The sequence below is a fragment of the Phyllobates terribilis genome, unplaced genomic scaffold (assembly GCF_046119375.1).
Source record: "Phyllobates terribilis strain yellow unplaced genomic scaffold, ASM4611937v1 Scaffold_3__8_contigs__length_932513732, whole genome shotgun sequence".
NCBI lineage: Eukaryota > Metazoa > Chordata > Amphibia > Anura > Dendrobatidae > Phyllobates > Phyllobates terribilis.
Window position 1 is genome coordinate 431,106,681 of NW_027362763.1, and position 13,867 is coordinate 431,120,547.

General features: G+C 40.1%; 1 protein-coding gene across 2 annotated transcripts in view; it reads right to left on the minus strand.

Moving 5' to 3' along the window:
- Positions 1-834: 834 nt before the first annotated feature.
- Positions 835-13,867, minus strand: part of RNGTT (RNA guanylyltransferase and 5'-phosphatase) — a 584,571-nt gene continuing 571,538 nt past the window's right edge. For both annotated transcript variants that reach the window (XM_073675692.1, XM_073675691.1), the window contains exons 15-16: positions 5,354-5,477; positions 835-1,561 (exon numbers count right to left, since the gene is read on the minus strand). In XM_073675692.1, the coding sequence (XP_073531793.1) occupies positions 1,398-1,561; positions 5,354-5,477 (288 nt within the window). In that variant the 3' untranslated portion in view covers positions 835-1,397. The remainder of the gene's footprint in view (positions 1,562-5,353; positions 5,478-13,867) is intronic.

The following is a 13,867-nucleotide window of genomic DNA, read 5'->3' on the forward strand; positions in this document are numbered from 1 at the left end:
TCGGCCTCCTTTTCTGTGTGGAACATTAACACCACCTAACTAGGGATGGAAAAGGTGCACAGAGATGACTATTTTCCTATTTTGAACAGCAGTTTACCTATGAACTGAACAGTATTTCAAGATGCTGATAACCGTAGACAACAGCATAATACAATACTACATACAGTATTTAAACTATATAGAATTCAAAGTAAAATGATATGTGACATGAATTTGGTGTTTTTCATCATTGTATGCATTTAACCATGTAATGAACATATTACATATCTCACTTAAAGGAGTTCTCCAAAAGAGAACACAAAGCAGTTAATGTGTTAAAATAATGTATAATCACCTGCATATTTCCCTCACTTGTCCTTGTGAACTCTCCAGAAGTGATGCGAGTTCATTAAGTAAATCTGATCACTGTAGCCAATCACTGGCCTTATTGGTCATTGTGCTGACCATGCTGAAATTGCAGCTAAGGCTACAGTAGTAACATGCATGTCGTCAAAATATCATCATTTTCAGACGGGCAAGAGCAAAAGGGTAGCATTGCTAGAGGAATTAGTATGTTTTTAAAAAAAATCTTGAACAACTTTATTTTACCCAGAATTCTGCAAATTTTGACATTTTGTTCCTTGAAAGGAGCACTCCTCTTAAAGCAATGTTTGGTGATTTTCTTTAAACAGTTTCCCTGTAGAACATATTAATTTGGAGAAACTTATAGGAAGATGATGAATGTGAAAAGGTGACATTTAGAATGGCAGTGATAAATATTGTGGTGTTCCTACTTGATAAAAACAGATTAAAGTATGTATCACCTTTATAAATAACAACATATGCAAAAAAAAATTAACAAGTTTCACTTTTTATTTCAAAATTTGAAGCAAGGTTTAAAACAGGCAAATCCAGACAATGATGTTGTGTCCTATACAAAGAAAATAATATTTAAAGCATCATTTTGTTCAAACTGTGGAGATCTTAAGAAAAGTACATTAAATTAAATCCTTAAACAGCGTTCAATTAAATAAAAAAGATCTTTAAGAAAATGAAGGACAAAAGCAACTTATTTTTTTTATACACGGACAAATTGGTAAGAAAACACAAAAAGTGTGTTCCGTGATCTGACAGTTCTTGCTTGTGCATCTTTCAAAAATAAAGTCTTTTCAAAGTCTGTAATGCAATGCTTTGGGTTTTATGGACTTTATTGAAAGATTCAAAGTAGATACTTTTAGTCTTTGATGCACATTTTGGGAAGAAGCAATCTTTGTACATGTAAGATAGTTACAATGTCAGTGTGCAAAAAGTTGCTTTGTGTGTGGAAAGGTCCTTATTGCAAGTATGTAACATGAGCGAGTTTCTTAGGACTTTCCTTATCTGAGATGAAGTCTTTCTGCTTCAGAGAAAATTCTCCTTCAGTTCATAACGCGTGGAATTTTGGGAGGAGGTGGCGGCATTAGCTCAGCATCAGGATCCTGTGGATTTCTTTGACTTTGCCCCTGATTCGCTCCTGTGCATCGGTCAATTAATTCAAATAGTATTTCCTTTGTTACTGGATACTTAATGCTGTTACATACAGCTATAAAGAAAAAAGTGTATTATGATAAGTCATAAATACCAAGTACTACACAAACACAGAAGAGTGTAATAGCTATAGGGAGTATAGGCATTGCAGTCACACAAGTGCTATGATGGGACTATGTGAATATGTGTATACTGAATATATAACAATACTGAACAACACCCTAAGAACCTATAAATATTCCCAGGAAGGAAGATTGCCATGCCAAAATAAGCATAAAAGATATGTTTATTCAAAAAAGCTTTAAAAGACTAATATATGACAAAAGGTGCCTTACTGAAAGGGACATACTGTAAAATGTGCCTGGAAGAACAAAGTTAATAAAAGGGAGAAACAATGTGGTCAGGAATACTGCATAAATAGGAGGGCTAAAATTCACCCGATTAGCAAATCCCTAGATGACCCCTATAAAACCTGCCAAGTCCCAAAGTTAAGGACCTACCCTATAGCAGTTTGCACAGACAAGTGTAAATAGTAAAGCTACCAGAGAAGATATAGTTACTGCATATGGAATCCCAGGAAGAGTGTCCCTTCATCCCGACGTGCGTTTCTTGAACCCCAGAAGAAGCGAGGCGAAATGTGAGTCATTAATCCCGCACAGTGGCACCCCTGTCACGTGATCGCAGAGCGCCGATTGGTTGTCTTTAAACCCTTCGCAACCTTGGGTTTTGTCGTTTTTGCTTTTTCGTTTTTTGCTCCCCTTGTTCCCAGAGCCATAGCGTTTTTATTTTTTGGTCAATATGGCCGTGTGAGGGCTTATTTTTTGCGGGACAAGTTGTACTTTTCAACGCCATTACTAGTTTTACCATATCGTGTACGGTAAAATGGGGAAAAAATTCCAAGTGCGGTAAAATTGCAAAAAAAGTGCAATACAACAGTTGTTTTTAATTAATTTTTTTACCACGTTCACTGAATGCTAAAACTGACCTGCCATTCTTATTCTCCAGGTCATTACGAGTTCGTAGACACCAAACATGTATAGGTTCTTTTATATTTAAGTGGTGAAAAAAAATTCCAAAATTTGGTAAAAAAAAATAGCACCATTTTCCGAGACCTGTAGCGTCTCCATTTTTCGCGATCTGGGGCTGGGTGAGGGCTTATTTTTTGCGCGCCGGGCTGACGTTTTTATTGATAACATTTTGGGGTAGATCCGATGTTTTGATCGCCCGTTATTGCATTTCATTGCAATTTTGCGGCGACCAAAAAACGTAATTCTGGCGTTTAGAATTTTTTTCTCGTTACACCGTTTACCGATCGGATTAATTCTTTTTTTATATTGATAGATCGGGCTATTCTGAACGCGGCGATACCAAATATGTCTATGTAGGTTTTTTTTTTTATATATATATTTTATTCTGAATGGGGTGAAAGGGGGGTGATTTAAACTTTTATATTTTTTAATATTTTTAAAAACATTTTTTTTTCACTTACTGCATGCTTCAATAGTCTCCATAGGAGACTAGAAGCAGCAGTTGTCTGATCGTCTCTGCTACATACAGGGGACGAGCAGATCCCCTGCATGCAGCAGAAATGGTCCTGTGCTATGAGCGCCGACTACTAGGTGGCGCTCATAGCGACCAGATCATGACAACCACAGGCGTCTGCTGCAGACCCTGGGTTGTCATGCCCACCCATCGGTGACCCGCGATCACGTGACGGGGTCGCCGATGGGCGGGGCATATGACGCGCAACCCGGAAGCGCGCGTTAAATGCCGCTGTCGGAGATTGACAGCGGCATTTAACATGTGAACAGCCGCGGGTGGATCGCGATTCCACCCGCGGCTGTTGCGGGCACATGACAGCTGTAAGAATCAGCTGACATGTGCTCGGTTCAGTGAGGGCTCAGCGCAGCAGCCCTCACTGAACGGGGGGTGCGCAAATGTGCGTACTAAGACGTCATGGGTTGGAAAGCGGTTAAGCACTGCTATGTATAGCACACTTGATCGGACGATTGCAGCTTCAAGTCTCCTAAACGGAGTATTGAAGTCAGTAAAAAGCGTAAAAAAAAACCTCAAAAGTTTAAATCACATATTTGGTATTGCTGCACTCAGAAGTGTCCGATCAGTCAAAATAAAAAAACAATTAATCCTATCAGTAAACGGCGCAACAAGAAGAAAGAATCAAATAGCCAGAATTATGTTTTTTTGGCTGCCACAACATTGAAATAAAATGCAATAAGAGGCGATCAAAAGATCATATTTACTTCAAAATGGTATCAATAAAACCATCAGCTCCGGATGCAAAAAAAAGCCATCACCCAGGTCCAGATCCCGAAAAATGGAGGCGCTACAGGTCTCGGAAAATGGTGACACGCAAAAATAGTTTTCTTACAAATTTCAGATTTTTTTTTTCAACACTTAAATAAAAAAAAAGCTATAAATCTTTGGTATCTGTGTACTCATACTGACCTGGAGAATCATATTGCAAGGTCAGTTTTACCATATAGTAAACATGTTAAGTAAAAGACCCCAAAACAATTCTATAATTGCACTTTTTGTTTTGCAATTTCACCGCAGTTGGAATTTTTTTCCCGTTCACTATATGATAAAATCAATGGAGTCAATCAAAAGTACAACTCGTCCAGCAAAACAATAAGTCCTCAGATGGCTATATTGACGTAAAGATAAAAAAAGTTATGGATCTTAGAAGAAAAAGAGTAAAAAAATAAAGGCACAAAAAATGAAAATCGCAAGGTCATGGAGGGGTTAAAGGGAATCTGTCACCACTTTGGAGATATCAGACCTCTACTATGGCCATATAGGGTATAGAAAAGTAAATCTATACATACCTGTATGGCCCATAGAGGAGGTTTGATTTCAGAGAAAAGAGCTTTAATTAATTCTATTCTGTACAGGCTTGGCGTCCGGGGGACGCCAAGAAATCCCCGCCTATGTGCTTATTATTCCCCTAAATCCCCACCTATAAGCTTAATTATCATATTCCCTCCCTCCCTGGCACATCACAGGGCCCTGTGACGTGCACTGTGCTCCCTGACTTCTCGGGCATGCTCACATAGAGCGCGCTTTGCTTCATCCCCACCCCATTTGCCTGTGTACGGAGCCGCAGGTTTCTATTGCGCAGGCACCGGGGAGTCACTGTCACTGACGTGTAGGGAAGGGGGGGAATATGATAATTAAGCATAACTCAGATCTACTCAGGATGTTGAGGTAGAGACCCTGATTCTGATTCCAGTGATGTATCACTTGCTGAGCTGCTTGCTGTAGTTTTGATAAAATCACTTTATCGGCAGCAGATCTAGCAGTTCTTTGAATGCTGAGCTCTGTATAACCGTGTCAACATCACTGATTGGCAGCTTTCTGCTCATGCACAGCGTATACAGAAATCTACCAATCAGAGGTGGGTTTATACAGAACTCATAAAAATGGAGGACTGCACAGAAGCAGATTTACTAGTCCTTTTGTGATAATCTGAAAAAAACAGAAATCTTATCACAACTACTGCAAACATCTCAGTTAGTGATACATCACTGGAATCATTGCCTTTGCCCATACATCTCAGTTGCATGCTCTCAGATTAGGTAGAAAAAGCCTGGTGACATTATACTAATCTGGAATAACATTTGATTTGTTGCTACAGGAAAGTGCTTTATAAATCATAATTATAAATAAATCAGTATATAGAAAAAGACAATCACTTAATGTGCACATACAATAAGCGTAGAAAATAAAAAAGGCAGTTGGTCAAGTATTAGATGTGATGAAGAGGAGGCTAGACACTGGTCAACCTTTTAAGCTACATTTACTATTATTTCTTAGAAACTGTACTCACCCAAAGCAGTCTCATAGGCGTTTGGAAAGCTTTTATCAACTCTTTGCCGCATGAAGACCCAGGAATTGTTCTCAAACTTGCACTCTATGATTTTATTGTCATATTGTTTTAAGTCTCTTGTCACCTGTTCAGAAATGATGAGAAAGAGAGTACTCAGAAATGGAAATTCACCATTACAATTTAATCTGCTCTGCAGTAGTGTTGAGCCACCCCCGTAGTGTTCGGGTTCGGTTCAGTTCGTCGAACACCGGGATGTTCGAGGAACTGTTCGTCGAACACCTTAGAACACCGTCGAACACCGTTAAAACCAATGGCAGGCAAACAAAAACACATAGAAACACATAGAAAACACCTGCAAAGGTGTCCAAAAGCTGACAAACTGCTCAGAAGACACTCTCTTTAAAAAAGCCGGCCGGCAAATTCAGCAGCGGCATACACCGGTACCCGACAATTTAGACAAGAAGGAATAGAGCATCACACATAGATTAGATAGATAGAAACATGTCAGTCACACATATAAGAAGCACAGTGACAGTGTTGGTTACTGCACTTGTCATTTAGTGTAAAGGATTTATTAAAAAAAATATTAGTGTTTTCATGCACCGTCTCTTTAAAAAAGCCGGCCGGCAATTCAGCATCTGTACCCGACAATTTAGAACAGAAAGAATAGAGCTTCACACATAGATTAGATAGATAGAAACATGTCAGTCACATATATAATAAGTACAGTGACAGTGTTGCTTTCTGTACTTGTCATTTAGTGTAAAGGATTTATTTAAAAAAATATTAGTGTTTTCATGCACTGTCTCTTTAAAAAAGCCGGCCGGCAATTCAGCAGCGGTACCCGACAATTTATAACAGACAGAATAGAGCTTCACACATAGATTAGATAGATAGAAACATGTCAGTCACATTTATAATAAGTACAGTGACAGTGTTGGTTACTGTACTTGTCATTTAGTGTTAAAATAAAGGATTTATTAAAATAAAAATTGGCGTGGGATCCCCCATAATTTTAGGCTCTAGCGGAGGTTAAGCAGACGGCTGGGGCAGATGTTTGAAGCCTCGGAAGGGGGTAATACCCACGGAGCTTCCCAGGCTACTAATATCAGCCCCCAGCTGAATACCTAGTCTTTACTAGCTATTAAAATGGGGAACTCCAAAAGAAATGACGTGGGGTCCCCCCTATTTTAATAGCTAGCAAAGGCTAGGCAGACAGCTGGGGGCTGATATTAATAGCTCAGGAAGGGTGCCATGAATATTGACCCCCTCCCAGGCTAGAAACACCAGCCGTCAGCCGCCCCAGAAATGGCGCATCCATAGGATGCGCCAATTCTGGCACTTAGCCTCGCTCTTCCCACTGCCCTGTAGCGGTGGCAGTGGGGTAATAGGGCTGGGGCTGATGTCAGCTTATAATGCCAGCTGACATCAAGCCCAGGTTAGTAATGGAGAGGCGTCTATAAGACACCCCCATTACTAACCCCAAAGTCAAAGTTAAAAAAAACACAAACACCCAGAATAAAGTCCTTTAATTGAAATAAACACACAATTCTTTATTGTTCTAAATTAAACCATACTTACCGTCACGCCCATTCCAGCTGAAGCCAACGATCTCCTGTAATAAAAGAAAAATAATAAAGCAACATCATCCTTACCTTTCCATGGTTCCCAGGACGGCTCCAGCTCTGCTACATCGAGATGACAGGCTGGACCGCAGCAGAACGCTGCCATCCAGCCTGTCATCCCGCGGACACTGAGAAGTGCAGGCATGCTTGCGCTCCACAGTGTCTCTCTGTGAGGGCATCCAGATGAGCCGAGTTAATGTCCAATGAACTCGGCTCACCTCATGCACGTCACTGACAGCGTGGGAAAATTCTCCTGCACTCAGCGCTTCAGCGTGGGAGAATTCTCACACTGAAGCGCTGAGTGCAGGAGAATTCTCCCACGCTGTCAGTGACGTGCAGGAGGTGAGCTGAGTTCATTGGACATGAGCTCACCTTATGCACCTCACTGACAGCGTGGGAGAATTCTCCTGCACTCACCGCTTCAGCGTGAGAATTTTCCCACGCTGTCAGTGACGTGCATGAGGTGAGCCGAGTTCATTGGACATGAACTCGGCTCATCTGGATGTCGTCACAGAGAGACGCTGAGCAGCGCAAGCGAGCCTGCGCTTCTCAGTGTCTGCGGGATGACAGGCTGGATGGCAGCGTTCTGCTGCGGTCCAGCCTGTCATCTCGATGTAGCAGAGCTGAAGCTGTCGTGGGAACCATGGAAAGGTAAGGATGAGGTTGCTTTATTATTTTTCTTTTATTGCAGGAGATCGTTGGCTTCAGCTGGAATGGGCGTGACGGTAAGTATGGTTTAATTTAGAACAATAAAGGATTGTGTCTTTATTTCAATTAAAGGACTTTATTCTGGGTGTTTGTGTTTTTTTTTTAACTTTGACTATGGGGTTAGTAATGGGGGTGTCTTATAGACGCCTCTCCATTACTAACCTGGGCTTGATGTCAGCTGGCATTATAAGCTGACATCAACCCCAACCCTATTACCCCCTGCCACCGCACCAGGGCAGCGTGGAAGAGCGAGGCTAAGTGCCAGAATTGGCGCATCCTATGAATGCGCCATTTCTGGGGCGGCTGACGGCTGGTGTTTCTAGCCTGGGAGAGGGCCAATATTCATGGCTCCCTTCCTGGGCTATTAATATCAGCCCCCAGCTGTCTGCCTAGCCTTTGCTAGCTATTAAATTAGGGGGGACCCCACGTCATTTTTTGGGGGGGGTCCCCCATTTTAATAGCTAGTAAAGGCTATGTATTCAGCTGGGGGCTGATATTAGTAGCCTGGGAAGCTCCGTGGGTATTACCCCCTTCCCAGGCTTCAAACATCTGCCCCAGCCGTCTGCTTAACCTCCGCTAGAGCCTAAAATTAAGGGGAACCCCACGCCAATTTTTTTAATAATAAATCCTTTATTTTAATACTAAATGACAAGTACAGTAACCAACACTATCACTGTACTTCATATATATGTGACTGACATGTTTCTATCTATCTAATCTATGTGTGAAGCTCTATTCTGTCTGTTATAAATTGTCGGGTACCGCTGCTGAATTGCCGGCCGGCTTTCTTAAAGAGACGGTGCATGAAAACACTATTATTTTTTTTAATAAATCCTTTACACTAAATGACAAGTACAGTAAGCAACACTGTCACTGTACTTCATATATATGTGACTGACATGTTTCTATCTATCTAATCTATGTGTGATTCTCTATTCCTTCTATTCTAAATTGTTGGGTACAGATGCTGAATTGCCGGCCGGCTTTTTTAAAGAGACGGTGCATGAAAACACTATTATTTTTTTTAATAAATCCTTTACACTAAATGACAAGTACAGTAATCAACACTGTCACTGTACTTCATATATATGTGACTGACATGTTTCTATCTATCTAATCTATGTGTGATGCTCTATTCTGTCTGTTATAAATTGTCGGGTACCCTGCTGAATTGCCGGCCGGCTTTTTTAAAGAGACAGTGCATGAAAACACTATTATTTTTTTTGATAAATCCTTTACGCTAAATGACAAGTACAGTAAGCAGCACTTTCACTGTACTTCGTATATATGTGGCTGACATGTTTATATCTATCTAATCTATGTGTGAAGCTCTATTCTTTCGGTTCTAAATTGTCGGGTACCGGTGTATGCCGCTGCTGAATTGCCGGCTTTTCATGTTTCACTGTTGGCACTGTTCCCATCGATTTGGGCAATCACTGTAATGCCACAACCACCATGGCTGTGGCATTACAGTGAGTGGCAGACAATCCCTGCATGATTGGTGCTCTAAATAGCGCCAGACATGCAGGACACGCTTTTGGTGCACGAACAGTTATCGAACATAACCTCGAACAGCCGAATTTTTTGCAAATCGTTCGGGTTCGTCGAACAACTCGAACACCGCCCAAAACAGCTCGAATTTGAGATTGGCGAACAGTTCTAGTCGAACACCGCTCATCTCTACTCTGCAGTCTCTAAATCTTCAAAGACAAAAATAAGAAAATAAAAACAGAACTGTAGTTGCACTGGCACATCAGCTTTGAGCCTTGAAAATAGAAAAGAAACAGGGCATGTAAAAGCTCAGAACTCAGTAGGTCTATGGCTGCACGCCTGATGGCCACTATTTTAAATGGACGTGATTTAGGATTCGCAGAAAGGCTTCAGATTATATTTTACATATTCTGTCTACACTTAACTGGTTTATAACAATCTATGGTTTGCTAAACAGGATAAAGGCAGAACTCCGCTGCTACATTATTGTCTAAAAATAGGAAGAAGATTCCACATTTGTTGCACTTGACCATAGCAATTAATCGGTATTATTAGCCGTCTATATATACTTCAACGTGCAGTCATTAGCAAACTGGGAGAGCAGATTTTCTGCAGAAAAAGCTAGAATCAGTCTATGCAGTGAAGCATATGAATCTTCCCATTACAAATTAGCTGATCATAGATTTTAACAGAAGCATGTTACACCATACATCCCCAAGAGGAAAAACTACATCAATCAGGTAGCTGCAAGTCCTAGAGTATTTATCCTACAGGAAATATAACAGTGCATTCATATAATTGTTTTACAGGCCTATTTAACATTTTTATCATCGGGAATAGTAAAGGGGTTATCCGACCTTAGCTAAAAGTCTGCAGTCAGCATGTGCACTGTATACTATGAGGATCCTTCAGCCAGAATCGGAGAATCCTCACAGTGCGCCGTGCACGAGCTGTGAGGATTCACAAGTCTGCAGTCACTTACAGTGACTGCAGACTTGTAGCTTAAGGCCTGAAAACCCCTTCAACTACAAGTTCTAAAAGTGAAGAATACAATAAAGAAAATATTGAGATTGTATGGGGTAAGTAAAGCTTTTCTTTTTAAAATAAGCCAAATATTCGAGTTACTAAGGCTCTGTTCACATCAACTTTGGGCATTCCATTGAGGGGCACCAGTCAACATTGTCTGCTGAACATTTCGCTGAAACATTTGCAACTATATACCTACAGATGCTCTATTTTAATATACAGTCAACTACATCTATAATTGACTCGAATAAACTTTGTGCAGCTGTATTCACAGTGTGTAGTAGACTACACTTATCTGCAGTTGAGAACTTGCCAACAAAATGGGCAAACATTTACTAAAAAGACACTGCTTGAAATTTCGGAATACATTCAGCTAATGAAAGTCTGTGGGCCCCATTAGTCATACATGTCCGTAGAGATTCTGAGCATATAAGCTGAATCTGTAGGCAAAATGCTAAGTGAACCAAGCCTTATTGAGAAATTAATAAATGATTAATACAAAAGGGCCTCAATGGATAATTCCAGCTGGCAAGTAGATTTTTAAATGAGTAAACTGCTACAGCCGGCCACACACTACTTAGAATAAAAAATACAAAATGTAATGGATTTAATATACTTTCTCATTGTACTGTTAATAGTTCCATCTCTGCATGTGAAACCCATTTATGAACAATTAAGCTTATCGGGCCTTACAGGCTTCATTTGCTAATCACGTGGTCAAGCTAATTAGAAACACAATGGATCCGCTAAAATACTTATTAATTAGGCTGTGTGTTCTCTTTCTTTCACATGGCAGGAAATGTAGACTGTTTCTTCCATAGAGAAAGATGCAGTCAGTACAAGATGACGAGGCTTCCAGCTATAGGAAGAACAATCGACAAGAGTTCATGACTAGGGGAAAATCCCTACAGAATTTGTACACTGTGTGCTATTATTTATTTACTACATCATATACATTGCTGATATTTGATACAATATTACACATTATAAAGTCTTTCATACTACAGGGGAGTTTCTTGCAAAACCCAGATTCACTAAAGCATTTGCCATAGGAACAGTTAATATTACTGCTTCAACTCTGCAAATTTCCTGTTAAACACCCACTCAGGAAAATTTCACTCACAATACAATTATATTTTTGTACTTTGGAATAAAATGTAGTGTACAAGAACCTATGTACAAACTGTGTCCTTCAATACTTCATAAACAGTATTTGTTGCTTAACATCCTTTCCATGAATTTCTGAAATGACATTGTGAGAGTACATTCTCTACATAGCACTCCACAGAAGCAGTCCCTGTAAAGCAATGCATAATAGATAGGGAACTCATCATAGTTAGGAAATACAAGAGCAGAAAGTGTGGTACAGTAATTCTTCACTTGTAAGATTCCAGGACCTTGCCTAAAACTTGTCCTGTGAATTATGAAACATATGCAAATAGTGTAGACAATGGACTGAAGCATACAATAGATGGTGACAGGTCACCACTCAGATCTGGACCACGTCATGGAAGCATACGGTAAGGCTATGTGCCCACGTTACGGAAATGAAGCAGAAAATTTCTGCTTCATTTCCGCATGTCCTCTCCCGGAAAAACGCATGCGGAATTCCGCAAGTGTTTATCGCGCGTTTTCGACATGCGGAATTGCCTTGCGTTTTTTTCATGCATTAAATAAGGCAATTCCGCATGCGGAAACGCAAAATTAATGAACATGCTGCGGATTTTTGAACGCAGCATAAACGCTGCTGAAAAATCCGCAGCATGGGCATAGAACTTGCGGATTCTCATTGGGGACCATGGGATGTGGATTACCAAGCGTTTTACAAGCGTTTCCGCTGCGGAAAATCCGCAGCAAAAACGCTTGTAATCCGCAACGTGGGCACGCAGCCTAATAGCATTACATGGAGCGCACTACATTTAAATGCTGTTGAGACTGATAGCGGTGTTTAAATGGTTGACAGCAAGGATCAGATCTTAACTCTGCCCGCTGCTGATACACAGATTCCAGCTATGTAACATGTAGAGAGGGCTTAGCAGAGCTTTAATTTTTTAATCAATAACACTGGCCTACAAAAAAAATTTTTTTTTTTTTTTCAGAAGCCAAATTTTTTTCCATAAATTCAGGGTATTTTCAGGGTGCGGAATTCAAAAATCCCATTACTTTTGCTGAATTGGTTCTAGTTTTTGAGATAATTCATCCATGAAAATAATGCATTCCCACAATGCAACTTGCGTGTGATAACAAATGCAATAGCTTTTGGTATTTTGACTCTTTAACAGTGTCTTAGGTGATAAAATATCTCACATAATATCCCACATAATTATTTTGTATTTCAATCTGTAGGCTTACAATGTTAAAAAAGCGATTTTTTTAAACCTGAATTCTACTGTAATTACCTATAGTGACAAAGTCACTGGCAAAGTACTGGAGGGGAGATATGTAGCACTGAGACTGTTAGCTCCAGTAATATAAACATAGAAACAATGTTCCAGCACACAAAGTGATGAGGGGTTAATCAGCCATGTTTAGTGCTATTGTGATTAAACACCTGTAGAGAGAGAGGAGGTCAGAGGATAAATTCCCAGCCTTTTAGAGTATTTAGTGTGTGGTGGGTCTGGAGGCACAAGCTTTGGAGCTGTATTGCCATGTGAAGGAAAGCTAAACCTTGGGTTGTTTGTTACTGAAGCGGGCGGTTACCCGTAGCAACAAGGACTGTGCCATACGTTAAGTTTTGTTTTTCCTGTTAGGCCAGGAAGGCCCTGTTTGTTTTGCTAACATTGCTAACATTGACATGGTTTATGCAGTGCTCTTAATAAACCACAGAAGATTTAAAGAAACCGTGTTCCTGTGTCTACCTCTATGTGCAACCAAGTTAGCCGATCTACCACACTATTAAATATCTCAGCAACTAGAGCCAATCTGGCAAAACCAAAGTCATATTCTTAATTTCTTAATGAGAAAGGTTGAATTTGATGGATCCATTTCTTTTTAACTTATGTAACTATGCAAGATGATACTGAGAAAGGGGGCTGCAACCACACAACAGGGCTCGGTCTTGAATCTATCTTGCAGATATTTGGCTTGAATGGAGAGGAAGTGCACATGCTCATTGTCTATGGGACTGTATATGAAAGTCAAAAACAACGCTTGGCTATTTCCAGCACTCCCAACAATCAGACCCACCAGTGACATTATAATTGAAAAATCCGACGATAACTCTTTAAAGCTTGCTTGTGCTCTGATATCTTGGGAAGTAGAAAACATAGTGGTGTAGGAATGACCTTCAGTCTAACAAAGTACAATTGGCGTGAAGGCAAGACACTTAATAAACACCCGAGCATGCTCGGTTAAAGGGTTAAACGCGCACGCTCGCTCATCACTATTTATATCCTCTAGATATCTTAATATGAATTAAATATGGGTAGTGGTTAACAGTTAAATAAATGAAATTTAAAGGGACTCTGTCTGCAGGATTCTTCTATGTAATCTGAGAGAAAATTTATATACAGCAAAGGTAACGATATAGCTGTCGTCCCTGTGACAATTCTCCTATTATAAATCAGAGTATTCAGCAGGAGAGAATATAATATGAATAAAATATAACTTTTAATGATATGCTAAAAAGAAGTACCTAGGAATCAGGAACACATAACTGTAAAGT